Source organism: Aphidius gifuensis, linkage group LG3 (genome assembly GCF_014905175.1).
Source record: "Aphidius gifuensis isolate YNYX2018 linkage group LG3, ASM1490517v1, whole genome shotgun sequence".
NCBI lineage: Eukaryota > Metazoa > Arthropoda > Insecta > Hymenoptera > Braconidae > Aphidius > Aphidius gifuensis.
In genome coordinates, this window is record NC_057790.1 from 22058191 (window position 1) to 22081963 (window position 23773).

At 25.1% G+C, this 23773-nt stretch overlaps 7 protein-coding genes across 10 annotated transcripts in view; 5 read left to right on the plus strand and 2 right to left on the minus strand.

The window, feature by feature from the left end:
* LOC122852876 (diphthine methyltransferase) overlaps positions 1–842 on the minus strand; it is a 22751-nt gene extending 21909 nt beyond the window's left edge. Inside the window, exon 1 of the mRNA XM_044152969.1 lies at positions 466–842. The gene's annotated coding sequence lies outside the window, so the exon portion shown is untranslated. The remainder of the gene's footprint in view (positions 1–465) is intronic.
* The window catches only part of LOC122852877, a 3437-nt gene extending 829 nt beyond the window's left edge, over positions 1–2608 (plus strand). The window contains exons 2-3 of the mRNA XM_044152971.1: positions 696–873; positions 968–2608. Of these exons, the coding sequence (XP_044008906.1) occupies positions 697–873; positions 968–1291 (501 nt within the window). The 5' untranslated portion in view covers position 696 and the 3' untranslated portion in view covers positions 1292–2608. The remainder of the gene's footprint in view (positions 1–695; positions 874–967) is intronic.
* LOC122852873 (adenylosuccinate lyase) lies at positions 2501–17449 on the minus strand. Of its 2 annotated transcripts, none has more exons than XM_044152965.1 (4): positions 17178–17449; positions 4367–4570; positions 3841–4275; positions 2501–3759 (listed from the first exon to the last, which is right to left on the minus strand). In XM_044152965.1, exons 1-4 carry the CDS (start codon positions 17319–17321, stop codon positions 3097–3099), a joined length of 1446 nt encoding a protein of 481 aa, XP_044008900.1. In that variant the 5' UTR covers positions 17322–17449; the 3' UTR covers positions 2501–3096. The 2 variants fall into 2 exon arrangements, with proteins under 2 accessions (XP_044008900.1, XP_044008901.1); XM_044152966.1 differs by lacking the exon at positions 17178–17449 and adding an exon at positions 6508–6637 and having other exon boundaries at positions 2630–3759.
* Positions 4607–5984, plus strand: LOC122852879 (protein snakeskin). Its single transcript, XM_044152974.1, has 4 exons — positions 4607–4932; positions 5327–5533; positions 5616–5735; positions 5821–5984. Exons 1-4 carry the CDS (start codon positions 4882–4884, stop codon positions 5920–5922), a joined length of 480 nt encoding a protein of 159 aa, XP_044008909.1. The 5' UTR covers positions 4607–4881; the 3' UTR covers positions 5923–5984.
* Positions 8763–11323, plus strand: LOC122852878. Its single transcript, XM_044152973.1, has 4 exons — positions 8763–9160; positions 9370–9531; positions 9640–9828; positions 10262–11323. Exons 2-4 carry the CDS (start codon positions 9439–9441, stop codon positions 10472–10474), a joined length of 495 nt encoding a protein of 164 aa, XP_044008908.1. The 5' UTR covers positions 8763–9160; positions 9370–9438; the 3' UTR covers positions 10475–11323.
* Positions 11447–15598, plus strand: LOC122852872 (myb-like protein X). 2 transcript variants are annotated; one of them, XM_044152963.1, is made up of 11 exons: positions 11447–11593; positions 11668–11834; positions 11904–12009; positions 12073–12285; positions 12361–12533; positions 12614–12777; positions 13268–13406; positions 13474–14979; positions 15077–15256; positions 15334–15427; positions 15510–15598. In XM_044152963.1, the coding sequence occupies exons 1-11, from the start codon at positions 11459–11461 to the stop codon at positions 15561–15563; spliced, it is 2931 nt and encodes a 976-aa protein (XP_044008898.1). In that variant the 5' UTR covers positions 11447–11458; the 3' UTR covers positions 15564–15598. The 2 variants fall into 2 exon arrangements, with proteins under 2 accessions (XP_044008898.1, XP_044008899.1); XM_044152964.1 differs by lacking the exons at positions 15334–15427; positions 15510–15598 and having other exon boundaries at positions 13474–14999; positions 15077–15176.
* Positions 17450–17905: 456 nt separating the features above from the next.
* On the plus strand, positions 17906–23753 carry LOC122852874. 2 transcript variants are annotated; one of them, XM_044152968.1, is made up of 8 exons: positions 17906–17914; positions 20560–20702; positions 20763–20889; positions 20955–21052; positions 21985–22204; positions 22412–22729; positions 22799–22940; positions 23016–23753. In XM_044152968.1, the coding sequence occupies exons 1-8, from the start codon at positions 17908–17910 to the stop codon at positions 23284–23286; spliced, it is 1326 nt and encodes a 441-aa protein (XP_044008903.1). In that variant the 5' UTR covers positions 17906–17907; the 3' UTR covers positions 23287–23753. The 2 variants fall into 2 exon arrangements, with proteins under 2 accessions (XP_044008903.1, XP_044008902.1); XM_044152967.1 differs by having other exon boundaries at positions 22412–22940.
* Positions 23754–23773: the final 20 nt, after the last annotated feature.

A 23773-nucleotide genomic window follows, 5' to 3' on the forward strand; every position in this document is an offset into this window, starting at 1 on the left:
TTTATTGACCGTTAACAGCCTACGTATTATGCTAATAGATATAATAGAATGGTCGTTCAATGTTATAAGAAAAAAAAAATCTAAAAACTGCCAAGGCTAACAACAAAAAAAAAAATCTATTTCAATCTATATTAATCTACTTGTAAACTAGATTTTTGTTTTTTAAAAAAAAAATTAAACAGACTATTTTTTAAATCTTATCCAGTATAGTTATAAATCAACTGTTTTTTTTTTTTTTTATTAACAAGGTCAAATAAGCAACGGTTTATTATCACTTTCCCTGTCTGATTGTATGATCCGATTAGAAAGTAGAGTAAAAACCTGATCGTGCATGTCAGGAGATACAATTTTTTTTGTTCTTTTTAAACAATTTTAATTTATGTTCTCCTTTGAAGCTATTTATATTTCCGTATTTGATTGTTATCATTTATTTTTAATCATGCAAAATTAAAGTAAATTAATTACCTTGACTTAATTATCTTCAACCAGATAAGATGATGATCAGTAAACAAAGTGAAAGGACAATATTTCCTTATTCCATTTAAGTCATTTTTCTCAAACCCTCTACATGGACTTTTTTCGTTCATTTCTCCAGCTCATGTTACACAATGTTGAGAGAAAAAAAAAATATCTGCTTTCTCCATGATGAAAAATAAGATGGTCATATTTTATTTTATTGATGTTTTTTTTTTCAGAATGGTGGGTGTAGTATTGTTGATGGTATTGTGTCTGTTGTGTGAGTCTAGTTTATCAAAACCAGCTCAACCAGATCCACCAACATCTGGTATTACCACAATTGGTGCTCGTAAATTAGCAACTGCTGAAGATTGTGCTGGTACAATGGCATTTTCTGCAATATCTGGAATAAATACTGTAAGTTAATAAACATAATAATAATATTAAATTAAAAAAAAATAATATATAATTTATTTTATACTAACATGAATGATTAATTTTTATTAAATAGGATGCTCGTCTTGTTTTTACTGAGACACTTATTAACAAAGGCGTTGGTTATGTTGCTGAAACAGGAATATTTACAGTTCATTGTCCAGGTTTATATCAATTTAGTTTTGCTGGATATGGTAGTAGTGATTTGAAACTTACACTCAAGAAAAAACCAAACAAATCTGATAATTGGCAAAAAGTTATATCAGCTGGTCCAGCTGGTGGAGCTAATCTTGTACTTCAAGATGTTTCTATTGGTGATCAATATTCTGTGTTTGTTGATGCTGGTAAAACAAATGAAGGCACAACATTCACTGGCATAAGAGTTGCAAGAAAATCATAAATACACAAAAAATTTTGATAAGAAAGAAAAAATACATTTAATTGGATATAGTATAAAGTTTTTTGAGAAAAACTTTGTAATCATTTTGGAACATTCCCACCAACAAAAAAAAATTAATATCAACATTGATGATGAATGTGGATACGCATCGAACAAGTCAACAAGAAGAAACTAAAAAACGAAAAAATTCTAAAAAAACAAAAAAACAAAAAAAAAAAACAAAAAAAAATTGGATAAATTTTATAGACGAAAATTAATTTCTTCGTTTCGACGCTACTCCCGATGTACCTTTGTAAATAATTTTCATTTTTTTTTTCTCAACTTTATTTGACTAACTGTTGATGAATTTTGGCCCTCACAATTTGACACACTTAACTGTGATAGCTTGAAATTTTTCGCTCTTCAATAGCACCTTGGCTGTCCTAAATTCACTTTTTTTTTTTTCTTTTCTTCTTATTTTTCCCTTCACTGTCCTTATTATTTCTTACTTTTTAACTTCTACTTTTCTTTGATCTACTTTTCTACTTTCTATACTCTATAACTTTTTCTTCCTTTTTTTTTCCTCTTCTCTTTTAATTTTTTTTCTTCTTCTAATATGAACTTTATTTTTTATTTTTATTACTTTCAAACTTATTTTTCTTTTGACTTTATCCTTGAGTACTTTTTTCTTCTACAATATTAAATTTATATTTTTTTTTTTTTTTATTATTTGACTACCCACCAGTATTACATTTTCAAAATTTTACCTATCTACTTCTTTTTTCACCTTTAAACTTTACTGTCTTTTATTGTTTTTTTAAAAATATTTCTTACTGTATTTTTTTCTATCTTCTATTTCTTTTCTTTACTATCATCTATTGTCTTTTTTTCCTATCTAGACTTTTTTCTTCTTTACTCTAACCCTTTACTCTAACTATCTATGTTTTTTTTATTTTATGATTTGTAAAAAAATCTCTACCATTTTCTTTTCTTCCTAAACTCTATTTCTTTTCTTACTTTTCTATTTTAATTTACTCTTTTCTCTCTCTTCCTCTCTTATCTTTTACATTACCTTCTTCTTCTTTATTTCTTTCCTAATCTTAATTCTCAATTATACCAAAAAATATCTGCTTCTTTTTTCTTCATACTACTTACTCTTTTTCCTTATATTTCTCTATCTATCTCTTCTCAATCTTTCTCTAATTATATCTTCTCTATTTTCCTTTCCTCTTTAATTTTCACTTCTCAATGTTTTTATTTTTCTTTTCTTTTCTTATCAATCAAACTTAAACCAAAAGCTATATTTTATTTTTCTACGAACTCTCAAGTTCAACGCTGTGATTTTAATTTCTTAATTTTCTCTATTTTATTTTTCTTCTATTGACTATTATATTATTTTTTTTTCCCCTTTTATTTTCTGTTTGATTATTTTTGTTTTATTAAAAAGTTACCACTATTTCTTCTAGTCTCACTATAAATTTCTTGTACTATTACTTTTTCATTGTTAAAAAATTATTCTCAATTAAAACTTTAATTTTTTCTTCTGTTCTAATAATTCTTTTCAGTTTAAAATTTCTTTACCTTATCTATTTGTACAGTCTCTATTTCTTTTTCCAATAAAAATATGCAAAAAAACAATTTCTTCTTTTTTCATTTCGTCACTTTGTCTTAACTCTTATTTCCATGACTTTTTCTATCTTCAATTTCACACAGATCTATCACAGTTAAAAAAAAAAAAATTAATAATTAAACATTGTTGTTAAAAAAATAAAAAAATAAAATTGATTATTAATTGTTAATTTGTATTTGAATTGTCTCAATTATTTTTAAATACATAATTCAACTGTTCCTTGTCCACAATTTTTATAATTATCCAAGATAGGATAAACTTCATCCTGAAGAAATTCAGTAACTTGTTGTGGTGAACGTCCAACAAATGTTGATGGATCCAATAGTGTATCAAGTTGATCAAGTATTGGCTTGAAATATACATCATTTTTAATACGTTCAATTAAATCATTATCAAGACCATGTTGTTTAACTTGTGCCCCTGCTTCATGTGATAATACACGAATTTTTTCATGACAAATTTGTCTATCACCACCAGCTTTAACCATAGCCATAATAATATTTTCACTAGCCATAAATGGTAATTCTTGAGCAATACGTCTAGCAATAACTTTTGGATAAACAACTAAACCTTCAGTTATATTTTGTAATGTCATAAGAACAGCATCAGCAGCAAGAAATGCTTCAGATAATGATATACGACGATTTGCTGAATCATCAAGAGTTCTTTCCATCCATTGATTTGCTGCTGTTTGAAGTGCATTACCAACAATTGTCATTAAATGACGAGCAATACCACAACAACGTTCAGATCTCATGGGATTTCTTTTATATGGCATTGCACTTGAGCCAATTTGAGTTTTTTCAAATGGTTCTTCAAGTTCTTTATTACTTGCCAATATTCTAATGTCACTACATATCTAAAAATAATAATTTCAAATTTATTAATAATCTGTTGACGAAAAAAAAAATATTTATAGTTTAAAATTTAAAAAATCTACCTTATTTACAGTTGCACCAAGTGATGCAAGTGCATTTAAACATTCAACATCAACTTTTCTACTATATGTTTGTCCAGTAACAGAATAATAATTATCAAAACCAGCCATTTTAGTTACAAGTGAATCTAACATTTTAACTTTTTCATCATTACCATCAAATAATTGTAAAAATGATGCTTGTGTACCAGTTGTACCTTTAACACCACGAAATTTTAAATCATTTCTAGCACGTTTTATTGCACGTTCATCCATTAATAAATCATGAATCCATAGAGTTGCTCTTTTACCAACAGTTGTTAGTTGAGCTGGTTGAAGATGAGTATAAGCAAGTGCTGGAAGTGATTTATATTCATCAGCAAAACTAGCTAATCTCTTAATAACACCAGCTATCTTTGGAAGAATAATATCAAATCCAGAACGAAGTATTAAAAGATCCTATAAACAAAAAAATATCAGTCAATTAATTAATTAATTATATTAATATTAAATACATTAAAAAATTATTAATAATTTATTTTAAACTTACAGTATTATCACCAACATAACAACTTGTTGCACCAAGATGAATTATTGGTGCAGCTTTTGGACATTGTTCACCAAATACATGAACATGTGCCATAACATCATGACGAGTTGCTTTTTCTTCTTTTGCAGCTGCTGAAAAATCAATGTTGTTTACATTTGCTTCCATTTCATCAATTTGTTCACGAGTTATTTGAAGACCCAATTCCTAAAAACAAAAAAAAAACAATCATTCAATTATTATTCTGTATTTAAAAAATTATATTATGTATATTATAAAACGCATGCGTTGAAAAAAAAGATATTATACTCATTTTTCATATCATGATAATCATTATCCCCCCAAATATGTGAAACACCTTATCTGATAAGATAAAAAGGGCTTGGTTAATATGAACAAATGATTTTTACACGTAGATATTATTATTCATCTCACGTTGAGAGACTCAATACACCTGTTTAACATTTGATTAATTTTATTTTTCAATTATATTTATTGTTTTTAATAATCGTAACATCATGGCGTCTATATTTACAATTGCCGGTATCACAATAAAAGCATCTAAAATGGTGAGATTTAAATTAATAAAAATATTTAAAAATACTTTTAATATCAAGTGTTGTAAATTATTTATCAAATAGTTTATATAAAAATTTAATTTTCATGTATTTTAAATACATTGGAACATTGTCAGTATGATTAGTAAATTAAAAAAATTATTAAATAACATTTAATGAATAACAATTGTATTATTAAATAAATAAAAAAATTGTGAGTCATATTTTTTTATGTGTGTCATATCAGCAAACGATAAAACAAGTTGTTTGTAAACTGATAAATTTTCATAGATGACACACGTTCACAACATACATCATGAATAGAAAAATATAATTAACAAAAAAATATTTTCCACATGATGAAAAAATAAAAAACTAATTTAATTATTGTTGTGGTTTTTTTCAGATAATAAATTTAATTATATTAATTCTATATCGAACTGGATATGGTGGTGAATTTTTGGGTGTTGGTGGTACATGGAATTTAAATGAAGACAAAAGTCCAGATGTTGAAATTATAGCATCCGGTGTATTTGTTGGATTTTTCATTTACACTGGTGTGGTACTTGTTAGTTATGCATTTGGAACATTGGAACACAAGAAGACCATTGTTGTAAATATAAACAAAATTGTATTTTTAATTAATATAAAAAAAATTACTATGTTTCTTTAAATTAAATTAATATTTTTATCAGGAAATCATCATGAATTTTGTTGGAATGTTTATGTATATTGCTGTTGGAGCAATTGCTTTGCATTACTGGTTTGGCTATCAATCTGAGCATAAATACGTGCATGTTTCATCCGAAAGACAAGTAAACAATAAACAATTATTTTTAAATAACAATAGAATAATTAACAAATTTGCTAACTTAAATATTATTTTTTTCTTTTCAACAGATTGGACTGACTCTTGGATTTCTTTGTATATTACAAGGTGCAGCATATCTCATGGATTGTCTTCTTACAATTTTTTTCTTTGCAAAAGATGATTTTAATTAACCATTCAAAATTTATCCTTAAAAATTAACAAAGTATTATTATCTTTGTCACAAAAAAATTCATAAAAATACTTGACAAAAAAATATTTTTAAATGAATGTATTTTATAATATTTCATAATAAAAAAATTACAATTTTTTTTTTGTAAATTGTATAATTATTATGACTGTTGTTGTTGTTGTTTTATTTAAATTTTTTTTCAAAATATTTGAGACAAAAGAAAGACGTTAAATTTACATATGTATTGATAATTTATGTTGAAAAAAAAAAAAAAGATAATTTTTCAAATGGATAAATGTGGAGCTGGATCATTAAAAAATATTAATTTTCTTTTAACAGTAGCATGTTTAGTATGTGTATTTAAAAAAGTATTATATTTTGAATTTAATTCTATGATAAATTTTTAATTGAAGGGAATAAATTGCATGTGCATTGGATTTTTGGTTCAGTATGATTATTATAATCTTCCAAGATGGATATGGACAATATACAATATAAATTCAATAACATACACAATTATTTTAAGTGGAATAATTATTTCACATGCACTTGAAAGAGATAATGAAACAATTAATTTAATATTTACATGTATTGGAACTTTGGCTTTTTTTATTGGTGGAATATCAGGATTTATTGAAGAAAATTATTATGAACCTGTTGATTCAGCTAATGGACCAGATCAAAATTATTTGGCCGGATGTATGACAGGTAAATTCATCATTCAAATACAAACTTTAACATTCAACTTTAACGTTAAAAAATTATTTTAGCTGTTGCTTGTATAATGTTGCTTCAAACAATAATAATATTATACAAAAAAAAAAACCTAACAAATCAAGAATAATACCTTTCACTAAATATTTTAATAAAAAAAAAAAACAAAAAAAAAAATTAGATAAATAATAAAATCAGTCAACTTCAGATGAATATAAAGAAAAAAAAATCAATTTATATCATTGAGATAAAAAAAAATGGATAGTCCAACATTGAGAAATGTATCATATCAAATATCATCACAAAAAAAATTAAATTCAAAATTATTTAAATGTAAATTACTAAGCCTGGTAAGATGATAATAATAAAAACAATAAAAAAAAAAATTAAATTTTAATATTCAATTATTTTAAAATAGATAATTTCAATTGGAGGTACATATTTAATGATAACATTACCACTACAATTTATTGATACAAATATAGTTGCTGCTTTTGTACCAGCATTTACAACTGGCTACATAATCATCAACACGTGTCTTGGAATTTCTTATTTTCTCAATCATTTTGATTCATTAATTGTAAATAATTAATTTATTATAATTATTAAAATAATAATAATAATTTATGTTGTTATTTTGAATAGGAAATATTATTTTCTGTCATTGGTTTACTTGGTAATTATACATGTGGTTTTTATCTATTATGGGAATGGATAACTTGGCTAACTCAGATAATTAAGACTAATCAAGTTGGTCGTTCTGGATACGGGTAAGATATAATTAACCTAATATCATCTGTGATTGAAAATAATTTAATAATTAATTATTTATGTTAATTAGATTGGACTACTTGGCATTGTCACTAGCATGTTGTTTTAATGCAACATTAATGTTTTACCAATTAATCATTGTTTTTAAAAAAGTCAATACTCCAAATGTAGTTTAATAAAAAAAAAAACATCTAAATTATAATATAGTATATAAATGATTCATTTGTTTAAATATTATTATCAATGATGATCTTGGTCTTGGTCTAATTAACACACATGCTATCATCATAATAATATACATATGAAAGAAGACAATAATTCGTAGTGATGATCCAATTGATCTATGCGACCTCATCATCATCATCATCATCATTCTACGCTTACTTGTTCTTCTCTTCATCATCATCTTCATTTATTTTTTTTTAGTATTATTATTTTTCTCTTTTAATTCTTATCGCCCACATGAATGAACATGAATGAACATTACTTAATTTATTTTTCAAACTTGATAAACATATTATTTCTAAAACAACAAAAATAATTTAATTATGAATTTAGTATTTAAAAAAAATTATTATTCAAGAGACTACATATAGACAAAGAACTATTTCTTTTTTTATTTAATTTTAGTTCAGGTATAATATGAGTATAGTATTATTAAAAAATGCTGACTATACGACGACGACCCTATTCTTTTTTTTGTGTGTAAAGCAAACCAAGCGTGCAGGTAAATATTCAGGTTGAAGCTTTGATGAAAATGAAAAACCTGAATAACAACGGATCAATATACAAAGTATAGTTTGACTTTTACCATCAGGTTTACACCATACTACTACTATTACTACTATTACTACCTGTTTATTTATTTCTTTAAAGTCTAATTCTTTTTTTTTTTTTTTATTATGAAATCGGAGTATAGCTTGAACACCCTAGACCCCACCAGAACTAACCAAGGAATGTTGCTGTTATTTCGAATTTTTTTATAATATTATTTCTCTCATGTTGAAGGGAAGTCCCGTTATCATCATACTTTTATATTTTTCACCACAATCGTGTTAACACATTTTATAATAATAATAAGTTAAAAAATAATTATCTGATGTTAAATACTATCAAGCATGTAATACGTTTGGAATAAAATAAATAAATTATTAATAATATATTTAATTTGTGATAATAATGAAAATTTTAAAGATGAGATTTGACGTTTATCAAGCATTTCTACCTTATGCTTTAATAAGTCAGGTAGTTATTCCCTCCTACTTTTTTAAAAAGCCGGATGTTTTTTTTATTTTATTATATTTTTTATTCTCATCAAGCAATGTATAATATATACACAACTGAACATATAGTATACGGGAGAGACTTGCCTTGCAGGAGTCGCCCTGAAAGTTGATTCTCTTTTCCCCGAGACCCACTTTGTCCTCATCTTCACTACGACCACCGTCGAGGAGACGCCGTGTCATGCTCGACGTTCCAGTTTAACTTGCAACGCGACACGGTTACGTGCTTACATTCCAAACTCTATTATTCATATAAATATATTTTCAATATACAATTGATAATTATTTTTAAACTGCTTCTAGTTTGTATTATCAATATATATTTGATATTTTTAATTTAAACAAACAATCAATTATCATAGCAAGAACAAAGAATAAACAAAGTTTGTTTATTTGTTGTTTTTTGGAGTAATTGTTTTGATGATTAAAAGTGCATTGATAAAATCCAGTGTTTGTAAATTATTAAAACTGGTAAGTTGGCAAGTGGGTGTGTATATATTTTTTATAATTTTAATTTGAAGCAAAGACGAGGCCATTAAACTCGCTGACACGACTTTCTAAAAACGCATTTGGTGTCTTATTTTTTTTTTTTTTCATTTAACTCTTCTTAATATTTAACTCTGTGTAAGTTAATACTTGAATATTAATTTCTAAAATTTTTTCAAATTAATATATAACAGGTTGGCAGTGGCTGATAATTAAAATTTGATAAACTGGAAGAACGTGGTGGTAGATCAAAACGAGTCAGGATGGCTGATGATTCATTATCACAAGTTACAATTCCAAAAGATCGAAGTGGAACTATGCATAGAATACAAGTTATCTTGAAAATTGTTCAAGTGGTAAGAGTCAACACACAAATATTCAATAACACATTATCAACACTTGTTATTTGATTAATGATATTTAATTTTATGTAATTTATGTTTTTTTATTTCTATTAATTTTAGTGTCTTGCAATACTGATAGTTGGTATATCAATTGATCCACCATTCAATCATTTTCAAAGAATATTCAATAAACCACGAGCAACAGTTGGTGATATTGCTATTATTTATACAGCAATTATTGGCTATATGATCATCAACATGCTATTTTTAATTGGCCATGTACTTGGTGATAGAATTCCAAAAAAAACGGTAAATAAAAAAAACAAATAATTTTCTTATTTTTACATGTGTTTTGTTTAACACAATATTATGCAACTATCAACATAAAATATTTTTTTTTATGTAAATATTTTACTTGTATTTTTTATTGCGCAATATATTTTCATTTCATCTTCATTTCCGTTTGATGAATATTATAATTTGTGTCAATAAAAACATACAATCATTCATTCATTTTATTTTAAATATTTTTCCATTAATAATTATATTCGTTCTGCTTAACAATAATTATTTAATGCCAAAGACTACGCCCTTGTTGTTTTTTTTTTTTTTTCATTTCCAAGCAACATGTTGTTACACACACACAGCTGAGTCATATTGCAATATGATTTTTTGACTCATCAAACTGTGACGATATAATATCAATAACTTTTTAAAATATTTTAATTGTTTTATATTTCAGTTATTATTATTCAGTTCAGTTGGTGCTGTTTTACACATTGTAGCAGCAAGTATGATGATTCACACTTGGAGAAAAGTAACTGGAGAATATCACAACAATGCAATTCACTCAAGTCAATTGTATAATAATTTATTTATGACATCAGCAATATTGACATTTTTAAATGCTGCATTATTTGGAGGTGATGTTGTTTTTACATTGAGATATACGTAGCAAGATAAATTGCGACAGTACGATGATGAAAATGAGGATCAAACAAATCGTTACTGATCGCATTAATGATTTTACAATTAATAATATTCATATCAATAATAATAAAATTAAAAAAGCAATTAAATTTATATATGATGTACAACGCTGTAACCCAAAGTTCAAATATCTTATGGTTAAATTAATCCGTCCACCTTTTTATACATTCAATTAATTAATTTACTAATTAATCAATTATTTATATGCATAATAATAATCAACAATACGTACAACAATTTTTTCAACAACTATTTTATGATTATATCGTCGTAGTGCTTCAAATTTTTAACAAAAAAAAATATGTTGTAAATATAATTAGTATTATTTTTATGTATTTTAATTTATAAAATTAAGAGATACTCGAGCCCCGAAATAATCCGTCCATGGAAATTATTAAATTTATGTATTAGTAATTAATTAGAAATAACTTTTTTTTTTTTTTTAATTTTTAATTTTACTCATTACAATTTAATAATTTCTAAAATTTATAATAAAATATATTTCTGTATTTATTTAATTAGAATAAATTTGTTTGAAAAAAAAAAAGAAAAAAAGTAAATAATAATCTATTAATTTTATTAAAAACAATTGATAAACGTTTTTTTTCATTTGAAAAATGTTCAAAACGTTAAATAATAATTATTTTTTCTTAATTTATTATTCTTTAATTTATTAATAAATAAATATAATGACTTCACGAGCAAGATCAAAATATTCTGAAGATAATCAAAGACAATCAAATTTACGAAAAAAAAATACATTAAATAATCAAAAAACTAATGCAGTATCAAATATGAATTCATTAAATAAACCAATAAGACTATTTCAATTTGTAAGTAAATTTTAAAATATCTATTAATCCAAGAAGAAAAAAAAAATCAATAAAAAATTGTATTTAATTAATTTAATTAGCTTACGTCAATGTTGCTATTTGCAATAATATTATTTATGATTGCTTTGGATAAAAAACCATTGAAAGAATTTTCACTGATAATGCTGATAACATTGACAGCATTTTTTCTCATCTTTGTTACATTTGACATATTTTGGCAGTTAACTGGAAGACAAATGCATGATTCACCAGTAAATATTTACTAATAAATCATCATCTCTATTTAAAAAATATAAAAATTTTAATTTTCCAATTATTATTTTAGATTTTTTTGGTATCATTTATGGGTATGATTTTTTTTGGTGTAGCTGGTATTTTACTAGCTGCTTGGTGTAGTTCTCATGTGTTAGATTTTTGGGCAATTCCATGTACCCTGGGGCTTTGTTTTATCAATAGTATATTATGTTTTGTTGAAGTATTACAATTATTCGCGTGAGTATAAATTTTTTAAATTAAATTTCTTTTAAATAAATAGATAAATAATAATATCTTGTTGATTAGATTTTGGAAACAGAGAATGTCTTCTTGTTATCCATTATCATCACGTGGACCACCAACAGAAACATTATTTAGCAAAGCTGGTCATTTTGCATACTCAAACAACCAGGTATATTTCATAAATAATCATCATCATAAAATTAAAAAAATAATAAATTTAACAATTATTTAGATTGACACATGTGAAATGGCAACAAGTGTTAGTGGTGGTGTTTGTATTGATCCTAAAATTGATCTAGTTGTGGCTGAACATGGTGCAAGAAAAATAAATTTATGTAAAAGACGTCAGTACTTGGATAAACATGTTAGTGTACCTGAATTTGCTATTGTAACAACAACACAAGTACAAACAGAAAGTGGTGCAACAAGTCCAGCTGAAGCTCAGGTTAATAAACAATTATATTTTATAAATTAAATAATAATAATTGTAAATTAATATATTATTTATGTTATTCATTAGACAACAAGAACTGAGTATAAAGAAAGTTTGATTCAAACTCCAGATGAATCACATCTTACAACTTCATGTCGTTCACCACTTTCAACACAAGCAACATCTTTTCCAGGTCATTGTACTTCTGTTTGTCCTGCATCTGTTGTTATTCTTCGAAGTGGAAATACTTGTTGTGGATCGTTAGTTTATTTATTTTTATTTTTTAAATAATTTAATTTTAAAATGGTTGTTAAATTTATCATGTGTTTTTTTTTTAAAGCTGCAATTGTGGAGGACAACATTGTGAAAAATCACCACAACTTCATTATCTCAATGAATCACAGGATCAAACTTTTTTTAGCAATTTAAATGCAACAAAAAATCAGTGGGTTGAAACATCACAAGATACAAATTTACCAGAAACAAGTGATAACAGCAATAGGGGTAGATCTGAACGATCAAAAAAAAATATTCATCATGTTTAATTTAAAAAAATAATGAATAATTATAAATTAATATTTATAATTTTTCAAGTTAAATAATTTTAAATATAATTTAATTATTAATTTTACAAAAAAACAACTTGGCGTTCATTAAAGTGTGTGAGAAAAAAAATATAAAATTAAAGCAAGCGAGACAAGACGGTTCTAATCCGTCTTGCCCCGCAGAAAAAAAAATATATATATTTATAAATAAATAAATTAGAGACATTGAAAATTGTTAGAATGATGGTGGTAGTGTCAAATTTTCAGGATTAAAAATATGATGGAGGTCGGAGCCTTCTTGTCCCGCTCATGCTTTGATTCTCATCGTCACAAGTGAACGCCAACAAGCAAATTAAGTAGGTTTTAATAAAAAAAAAAAATTATCAATTAATTAATTGATGTTTTATATATGGGGGAATAAAAAATTTATTTTATTTTATTTTTTAAAGCTTCTGGCCCATTTGTGTTACCAAAATCAATACGAACATCTCTTGCACAACCAAGAAAAACTCAAACAACTCAAACACAAGTTTATCGGAATAAATCAACAAATAAATCAGATGACAGTACAAGTGATAAAGTAGAAAGGTAAATAATATATATAAATAAAAATTTAATATAAATCATTTAATAATTTATTTTTTTAATTTTTTAGAAAAAGATCAAAGTCCAAATCAACTCCAGATCAAACACCAAATGAATCAACAAAAAGTTCACTATCAAAAACACCAGAAATATTATCAAAAAAAAGTGATAGATCAATAATTGATTTACCAATTGAAGAACATGAACAAAAAACATTAGAAATTGAAGAAAAATTAAAAGAATCATTATCAAAAACAAGTAGTAAAAGAATAAAACCATTGTACAGAGAAAAACCATCAAAAAGTCAACGTACAAGTGATGATATTGATGAATTAAAATTATCATATCATTCAATTAATAAATTAAATTATGAAAACATTGATTATGATCAAGAAATAAGACCACGTGATGAAATTTCATGGTTAAGTGGTTTTGAAGAGTCTAAAGATGATACAGATGATAAATTTGAGCCAGAAAGTTTAGATAATTCAAGAAGAACAACAACAACTAGTTCAAAAAAAGCTCAATTTTATCAAAGAAGTAATGAATCTAAACGTGATAGTGATAAATTTGAACCAGATAATTTAGACAATTCAAGAAGAACAACTGTTGGATCAAGACAAGCTCAATCTTATCAAAAAAGTATTGAATCTAAACGTGATAGTGATAAATTTGATCCAGAGAGTCTTGATGCATCAAGAAGAACAACTGTTGCTTCAAGACAAGCTCAGTCTTATCAAAAAAGTATTGAATCTCAACGTGATACAGAAGAGCTTGATCCAGAGAGTCTTGATGCATCAAGAAGAACAACTCTTGCTTCAAGAAAAGCCCAGTCTTTTCAAAGAAGCAGTGAGTTAAAACGTGATACAGAACAATTTGATCCAGAAAGTATTGATAGTTCAAGAAGAACAACTGCTGGTTCAAGACAAGGTCAGTCTTATCAACGAAGCAGTGAATCAAAACGTGATACAGAACAACTTGATCCAGAGAGTATTGATAGTTCAAGAAGAACAACTATTGGTTCAAGACAAGCTCAGTCTTTATACAAAAACAATGAATCAAAACGTGATACAGAACAGCTTGATCCAGAGAGTATTGATAGTTCAAGAAGAACAACTGCTGGATCAAGACAAGCTCAGTCTTTATACAAAAATAATGAATCAAAACGTAATACAGAACAATTTGAACAAGATAATTTAGATAATTCACGAAGAACAACTGAATCTGGATGGACTCAATCTTCCCAAAGATCCAATGAATCAAAACGTGATACAGAAAATACAGATAATTCACGAAGAACAACAGTTAGTTCAAGACGAACACCTCAATCATTTCAAAGAAGTATTGATACAGTAACATCACCAATAAAATTACGATCATCAACAAGCTATACACTACGACAAGAGACACCAAGATTATCAAGTGTTGATGAAGGAAGTCCACAACAAATAGGTTATTCATCAAAAACACCAAGTAGAATATCACTTGTTCAAAGAGATGATGCTGAATTTATTGGATCATTTCATGCACCAATTATGGAGTCACTTGATGAAGCCAACGAAGAACAGCAGTCAACGTATGATTAAAAAAATAAAAGTAACACGATAAATAATAAATTATAAATTAATAGAACAAAAAAAAAAAAAAACAATGGACTGAAAATAATTTTCTAGGCTTGAGCAAGATGAGGAGGATAATATTGATGATAATGATGAACATGAATTTTTGATTGAACAAGAATTTATTGATGATGATGAAGATGAAGATAAAGGTGATGATGATGATGATGAAGATGAAGGTGATGATGATAATATTTATTATGAAAAATCTCGTTGTCCCAATTATCAAACGTCGTAAGTAAATTAAATTTAAATTATTATTATCAATGTTTATTTATTTTTATTTAATTATTATTATAAATTTTTAAAAGAACTGAAAGTTCAGATCATGAATATTATGCCGAATTAATTGGCATAATGGAATTACCATGTGGTTGGGGTTGCTCAACTCCATGCACACATCATGTAAGTAATGTATTTAATGATTAATCAAATTAAATTTATTATTACATATTTATATTATTAAATCAATTATTAATTTTGACAGAAAGTTTCAATGTCAAATTCAAAGGTTATATCACCAGTTTGTCATTTATCATAATATTTGTTTGTACATATTGTAGAACTTAAAAAAAAAAAAAAGAAACAAGACTCAAAAAAAAAAAATGAAAACGAAAAAAAAAAAAGCTTTGATTAATAAAACAAGGTGATTTTCCTTGTAATATTTTAAACAATATAATTATTAAATTTAGCTTGATTATTTTGTTATTAAAAAATGTTAATGATTATAATAAATTTTAAATAATTATTGATTTAAATAAATTATTTAAGAAAGAAAAATATTAGAAATTTCATTTGAATAAAATTATTTTAAAAAATCGAAAAAAACAAATATTAAATTTAAAAATAATTATTTCCAAGACGATTTAATATTGGTCTTGGACCACTTGATTGTTGGAATCTAACAGTTGGTTCAATCAAATTTCTTTCAATTATATTATTAACATAATTATTGTGATTTAAAAAATCATTTTGATGTTGAAAATTTGTCATACAAATTATAGGACAATTAATTGGTAATTGATGACAATAATTACCAATTTTATTGACACTATGAAAAGTGTTTTCACCACGTGATACTGGAGCATGTTGTTGCCAATTACCATTGTAAATAATTTGTTTGTTTAAACAAGGTACCAATTGTCCATCATAATTAACAAAAAAATTATCATATTTTATTGATTGATCAATATAATTTTTATCCATAGCTTGATGTATGTCCATTGATTTTGATAAACAAACTGAATCTGCATCATTAATTTCTCGTATAACAACATTATCATTGTCAAAATTTCTTTGAATTGATAAATTTTGAAATTCATCATTCAATGTTTTTTTAAAAATTTTAAATGATTGTTGTTTTTGTGCATTATAATTATTTTTATAATATTTATCAGGTATATAATTTGAATCAAAATCATCATTAATTTCATGTCTTTTGTTCATTTGATTATCATTAATCCATTTTTTATTTTCAACAGCCAATAATGACGTATTATAATTTGTATATTTGTTAATATTTTTTTGTCCATTATTAACTCCTTCATAGTGATACTTATTTTGATTCATTTGATGATAATTATTTTTAAAATTACTTGATCTTTGTTTACCCTCAAATATATTATTTATTATTGTTTTTTCAATTGTCAATTTTTTACTTCCTGGATCAATGGTTCCACATTCTTCCCACTTTATATAAAATAATAAAAATTTATTTGTTAATTATGTTTTTATTTGTTTCAATATTTGCTGAGGATCTTGGTGTTTACGACATCATCTCTTACCACTTGTTGATAGTGTTATTTTTTTCATTTTTATTTTTAGCTAGTTAATGACTTACTGATAACTTATTTATATTTTTTTTTTTTATATTAATATGACCTTGGGACTAACTCAATGACGCAATGGAAAATAATATTCACGATTTAATATTAATAAAATGTAGTAAATTAATTATTCCTACTCATAATGTTGACCGTTTTTTTTTGGCTACGATTTGTCATAGTTTGACGTGGCTTTATTGTCACCACGTCAAACACCTACATGACACTCAGATCAATCTCTCGATAATAAAAATAGTATTGATAATAAAATAAACATTCATCGAGTAAAACAATTCATGTATAATTAAATAAAAAATATTATTTTTACGAACCATTTCAGCTTTTGCAAGTAAAACCCAAAGACGACGCCATGTACTAAATTTATTTTGCTCACTAAAGTTAAATCTCATTTCCTTGGAAGAAAAACGAGTTGAAAATGGACTTCTATAATCCTCAAATTCATTAATATGTGCCATTATTTAAACTTTATTTATTTTTGCACAACACAAATTAAATAATTTATTAAACTGAGCAAAACTGAGATGAAACAGCTGATAAATGATAACAACACTGAGCAGGATTGCGCGGGATATTGTTGCCAATTGTGTAAAAAAAATAAATAAATAAAAAAAAAGATTTCACGACATCCACGACATCAATGGAGATGCGGCGATTTTTAGTAGCTTGATAAAAAAATTACTGACATTACCGACACATAATTTAAAACTTTAATAGTGAATTTTTTTTTTTTTTTTTTCTTTTAGAAAGTAAAACAATTAAAAATTAAATAATATTATAATTTTTTTCAATTAAATTTTATAATATACTATTTTTAAATATTTTTTTAAATTTAAAAATAGTAAAACAATTTTTAAACAACAAAAAAACTAGGACAATACTAAAAAACAGGATTTCTTGTCATAGGTAATGGTCAGAAAAAAAAAAACGCGATAACGATAATGAAGTCTAATTATTATTTTTTTACCCAGACAAGAGATAAGACCCGCGTTTTATTTTTTTAGAACAAAATTTTATTTAGTTGTACTTCGTAACACGACGAGTATGGAAGGTAAGTTTGCTTTAATTTTGCATAATACGATTTAAAAGAAAAAAAAAAAAAATTAATTAAATAAAAAACTCGGGTTCATTGTGATTGAAAAAAGAAAAAAAAAAAAATAACTATCAAATATACCCACGTTCCGATTTTTTTGCGTGAGACGAGAGATCATAGTCATTGTTTCCATTCATGGCCAACACATCATCTTTTTATTTATAAATTATTAATTTTTCTATTATTATTTTTACATATATACTTTTACTTATCATTTTTCATAAAAAAAAAAATTGTCAATTTTATTTTAATTCTGTATTAAACACCAAGATCTTCATGCTAATATTTTTTTTATTTTAAATAAATAAAATTATCACGTAATAATAAAAATAAAACTCACCACATTTCGAGGTATATGCTCTGGATGTGCCCAATCAATTTGTATATCAGTTGTTCCAACAAATTTACCTCGTTCTGGTACCAAACGTCTTCTAGCCATTGCTGCATCCATATGAGTTTTATAATACAACAATGCATTCTTTGGATAATCATTTTTTAACGAACGATAAACTCCAATTTTTTTAACATTATTTGTCAATGTATAAACTTTCTATAAACATAAACAATAATTATAAATTTTTAAAGTCAATAATAAATTAAATAATATAAATTTTTAAAATTAATTTTTAATTCAACTCACTTGCATAAAATCTCGAGTGTTTAAATCTTTAGGTAAACGTGTTACCCAAAGACGACAATTGTTGATACTTCTAACAACACCAATTCGACTTCCTGCTCTTATTTCATAATTATTAAATCGATCAATAGCACGTTGGGCATCTTGTTCGTTGGTGTACATGACAAAACAATAGCCTCTATTACTACCAGAAAAATCCATCATCAATCTTATCTCATAAATTTGTCCAATTTGACTAAATACTGGATGTATTTCATCTTCATATAAATCACGTGGAATTTTACCAACAAAAATTTCACATCTAGCATCAGGTGGTGAACCTTGCCAGTCTGGTGGTGGACTAGTTTTTCTTTGTCCATTTATTTGTGTTATTTGCCTCCCCCAATCATTACTGAGTTTAATCAATTTTTCAGTAGAACATAATTGATTTTCCACTGGGTCATCACACTGTGATAGAATTGATTTATCAACTGAAAATTATAACAAAAAAAATATTAATATTATTGACAATTATAACTTGGAAATTATATATTTCTTTTTGTTTAAATTAAAAATAATTTTATCATTTAATTAGTCAATACATTATTCAAATTGATAAGAGTTTATAATTTATTAAATTAAAATAATGTTACCTTTGTGTGAATTGTACATTGTAATACTGCTTGAAGTATTTTCAATGATGTACTTCTTGTTGAACGATGTTAACTCACAAACAGCTCAATCCAATTTGAATGACTGATGAGACTCAAGATTTTATCCAGGCTTTTATGCCAACATTTCTTGATCCAATAAAATTTCAAGCTCGTTTTGTCAACCAATCATCATTGCCCCATTATTCCACAAATATCCCACGGGACTAATCAAGTAGTGGGGAGACACCACAGAAAGATCCAGCAAGTACCATCTGAAATATATATTTTTTTAAATTTAAATTAAATTTTTAAATTTTTTTAATTTTATTACATGAAAAAAACAATAATTTTTTAAACAAATAAATAATAAAATTAATATTAATAAATAATTTAAAAATGAAAAATAATTGATTTAAAAAAAAAAAAGAATTAACAATTTTTTCCATTAAAAATAAGTATAGTTTCTACAAAATAAAAAAATAATTTATATCAATTGTTTTAAAAACTATACAATTCTATGAATAAAAATAAAAAATAAATAAAAGATAAATTTACGTGTTAATAATAAAAAATAACAATTGAAATAAAAAAAAAAAAAAAATTTCTATCAATTTATTTGGTGGGCACGTGTGTTGTATATGAAGGGTGTATAAACTTGATTCTTTCAGCTTAAAATTTCGAAGAAACCGCGTTACATTGTTGCCCCCTTTATTTTTAATTCTTAATAAAATATAAATACGATTTTATATTATACGCATATTAGATTCATGATATTATATTTATTTTTCTTCAATCTTTTTTGTTCTGTTCTGTTTTTTTTTTTTTTTTTTTAGTGTCTCATTTCGTTTTATTATTATTTTACTTTTTTTTTTTTTCAATTTTTTTTATTCATTTTGTTCATGGTGATCTATAGACACCTATGGACACACTGATTTTATTTTTTAAAAAATCCCACGCATTTTGCGTTAATGTCATTGTTTTCAGGTGTACATACTTTGTACGTATAGAGTTCTTATTACGTGACAAGGTTTGACTACGTCATGCGGACAACATGAATACACAATAATACCTCCAACTTGTTCAGTTAAACATCGTCACTGCTATCTGTCGTGTCTCTATTATTTTTCTTTTCAATGATAACAATCATTTTTATAATACATTCATAAAACAATTTTTTTTCATTTCATCTTCCGGACGCACCTCATTCAAACACCTCATCAGTCATCACCAGTTGTCTTCTTGACTTAGTTAACATCGAATCGTCTCTCCTGAAAAATTAATTTAAAAAAACAAAATAAACATACATTGTTGATGTGATTTTTTTTTGCCAATAGATAATAGAAATAGTGTGTGGCAAAAATTTGTCAAACGTTTTCGTGGTGATGCAATTGGAGAACCACGAAATACACTGATAAATTTATCGAAAAATAAATCAAAAATGTTTAATCGAAAAGTTTTCATCAGGATAATTGAAGTGGTGAGTTGAAAAAACCAACTTAATTAAAATCATATAATATATAAATAATTATTTTTGTAGATTTTATGTTTTGCTTGTTTAACAACTCTTCGAATAACTGATGATGAAAGTTCAAGAGTTTATCATTACTTAAGAAATCGTAGTAGAGAATGGTCACTATTGAACAATGTAACTTGGGGAAGAATTGGTAAATTGAATTAATTACTTAATCCAAAAAAAAATACATGATCTAATAAACATGATTAATTTTAGGTGCAGCATTTGCAACAGCAACATGTGGTGGTTACGTGATAATAACAGTGGGCCTATTAATTGCAACGATGACAGGTGAACTCAGTGGTCGTTGGACAGTAAGTCGAAAAAAATAATTTACAATTTATAAAAAGCTTAAATATAGTCAACACTTGATTATATTTCATAGTGATTATTACCATTAATTAATTAGTCATTTCCTCTTGATAAAAAAATACATAAATATCGTGAGAATATCTTGACTGTCGATGACATTGACCAGCAAGGCTAGAAAATAATAAATATAAAGTAAAAAACATAAACGTAATTATGCTTGATCTAGTATGCATATTCGTTGACAACTTTGCATTTTTTATTTTATTTTTTTTTTATGATGACTCACAAATTTAAAGCGTTATTTTAATACTCAACTCAATTATATACTTTTTTTTTCTTCTATATAATCCTTGATCATGACAAAAGTATATATAAATAATTTAAATATTAACTGATAAATAATTGTGGTAATATATTAAAAAAAAAACTCCGTGGGAAAGTTGCATTTATGATATATCAGCATAAAATTCTGGTTCATTCATCCGAATCATCACAAGGTCCATACGTGCGAGAAACTAGAAAAAAAATAAATAAACAACAACTTGTATTATTATGAGGCTAAACAAGTGATGTAACAACAAAAAAAAAATAAAAAAAAAAAATTGACGAATTTATGTCTGATGGGCTCGGCTTGGCCTCCATCAGTCTACAGAAAAAAATTATTTCTAAAAAAAAAATATAAAAAATAAATTTCAAGACAAATGAAAAAGCTAATAATTATTTCTTTTTTTAAAAAATTCAATGCAGGTTCAGTGTACGTAATACACAATATATTACCTTTTTTTTATTTCGACGTGTTGTTTTTTTTTTTTAAAGAAAAAAAAAAATCTTTTATTATTTATTCTTTCTTTTTTTTTTTTCCTTTACGTAATACGCCCAAGATTATTATATTTTTTTTTCTGCATTTTAAAATAATAATAATTATATTTTCAAGGAATCATTTTTACTTGGAGTTGGAGTTATTCTATTTGCTGTTATTGGTGGATTAGCACTGACTTCAATTGATGGTGTACCAGACCAACTTGTTGATAATGCAACAATCTTTGGATCATTGTGTCTCATAACTGCATTTATATTCATAATTGATTTACTTATGACCACACCCAAGGCAAAAAAACATGATGATAATATGAATATTCTTTACAATGACACAGGCAAGTCTTCAAAATAGACTTATAATTATTTTTAACGTATTAAATTCATTAATAATTATAAATAAATTTAAATTACTAATAATTTTTTAAATAAACAACAAATTTCTATAAAATAGTTAATAAATTCTTTCAATTTTCTATTTTTTTTGCTTTAATTTATTGCAATTATTGTTCATCATCAACGAAAAAATATATCATTAAATTTAGTTAAACCAGTGACGACAATAACAACAACAATGACTATGGAAAAAGAAGAAAAAATATCAAAAAATAATAATGACAATACACAAAATTTGGAAGCTGATAAAAGTGGAAATATAATTTTTGATAAAGTTAATAAACCTGAAGTTGTTAATGTACCTGATACTTTACCATCTGAATCATCATTGAATGATAAAAAAAAAAAAACAACAATAGATGTTGGTGTTACAGCTGAACCAATTGATTTTCATGATCGTGATATTAAATTTATTGATGCTGAAAGACAAACAAAAGATTATATCAATAGAAGACATGATAGTTATGGTAATGATATTAATGATGGTAAAATTTTTTATAATAAACATGAAATTATTAATCGACCATTTGATGAAGTTGATACTCCAAGATTTCCAACAACAAAAGACAATATTATTGAGCCAGTATTTCCAAAATTTATAAATCCAAGTGTTAAAATTATGAGAGTTGACAGATATGATGATGATGATGATAATGATCATTTTGAAACTCGTGGAAGGTAAAAATATATAATGATCTTTTTTTTAGCTGAAAATAAAAAAAATTACTAAATTAAAAAACAATATTTTTCAAGATTTTCGGATTTGAGTCAGTATGATAATGTTCCAACGAGAATTGCACCAGGTATTTTAAAACGTGGATATAACATGTCATCAATAAATAATAATAAACGTGCAGTTGGTAGAGGTCGTGATGAAATTGAAAAACTTGAAGAATGGGTTGGTGTTTTACGTAAATCAACAACTGGTACACAAACTGGACCATCATCACCAACAGATCCTGGATATGTCAGACATACAGCCAGTAATTGGCCACGAGATATTGAAACTCATCTTGCAAACTAAAATTAACAATAAAAATATTAATTGAAAAAATTCAAATAAAATTTACAAATAAGATACATCATTTATTTTTTAATATTAATTTGGATATATTTTCTTTTTTTTATCTTTCGTCGTTTTGTAAAATTAATAAGTAAACAATTATTAATTATTGATAAAATAACAAATAGAATATAAAAATATATAATTAAAAAGAAAAATTTGTTAGTTTTCAACATAATATTGTTTTATCAATTTTTTCATAATATTAGTGTTTTTATGTTTCGTTTTTTTTAAAAAAAAAAAATTATTTACTTTTTTACGTTATATAAATAAATGATTTGAGTTAATTATTGAGTATTTTAGATTTTTTTTTTAAAACAAAAATTTGATTAATCAATGAATTATTCATTATTGACTCATAAAAAATAAAGAATTAAATGAAATTTGCGTTTGTAATTTTATCAACGCTCATTTATATTTAATTTTATAATAAAAAATATATTTTTAT

Excerpts from the sequence above, each read along its gene's own strand:
- LOC122852879 (XM_044152974.1), top strand. The coding sequence starts at position 4,882 with ATGGCGTCTATATTTACAATTGCCGGTATCACAATAAAAGCATCTAAA. Across the intron at positions 4,933-5,326 it reads CAATAAAAGCATCTAAAATG|ATAATAAATTTAATTATATT; the intron begins GTGAGATTTAAA and ends GGTTTTTTTCAG. Across the intron at positions 5,736-5,820 it reads ATGTTTCATCCGAAAGACAA|ATTGGACTGACTCTTGGATT; the intron begins GTAAACAATAAA and ends TCTTTTCAACAG.
- LOC122852878 (XM_044152973.1), top strand. The coding sequence starts at position 9,439 with ATGGCTGATGATTCATTATCACAAGTTACAATTCCAAAAGATCGAAGT. Across the intron at positions 9,532-9,639 it reads TCTTGAAAATTGTTCAAGTG|TGTCTTGCAATACTGATAGT; the intron begins GTAAGAGTCAAC and ends TATTAATTTTAG. Across the intron at positions 9,829-10,261 it reads ATAGAATTCCAAAAAAAACG|TTATTATTATTCAGTTCAGT; the intron begins GTAAATAAAAAA and ends TTTATATTTCAG.
- LOC122852872 (XM_044152963.1), top strand. The coding sequence starts at position 11,459 with ATGATTGCTTTGGATAAAAAACCATTGAAAGAATTTTCACTGATAATG. Across the intron at positions 12,778-13,267 it reads AAGTGATAACAGCAATAGGG|CTTCTGGCCCATTTGTGTTA; the intron begins GTAGATCTGAAC and ends TATTTTTTAAAG. Across the intron at positions 15,428-15,509 it reads CAACTCCATGCACACATCAT|AAAGTTTCAATGTCAAATTC; the intron begins GTAAGTAATGTA and ends TAATTTTGACAG.
- LOC122852873 (XM_044152965.1), bottom strand. The coding sequence starts at position 17,321 with ATGGCACATATTAATGAATTTGAGGATTATAGAAGTCCATTTTCAACT. Across the intron at positions 4,571-17,177 it reads TACTTGCAAAAGCTGAAATG|GAATTGGGTCTTCAAATAAC; the intron begins GTTCGTAAAAAT and ends TTTTGTTTTTAG. Across the intron at positions 3,760-3,840 it reads TTGGTGCAACTGTAAATAAG|ATATGTAGTGACATTAGAAT; the intron begins GTAGATTTTTTA and ends TATTATTTTTAG.
- LOC122852874 (XM_044152967.1), top strand. Across the intron at positions 20,890-20,954 it reads TGTAACTTGGGGAAGAATTG|GTGCAGCATTTGCAACAGCA; the intron begins GTAAATTGAATT and ends GATTAATTTTAG. Across the intron at positions 21,053-21,984 it reads AACTCAGTGGTCGTTGGACA|GAATCATTTTTACTTGGAGT; the intron begins GTAAGTCGAAAA and ends TATATTTTCAAG.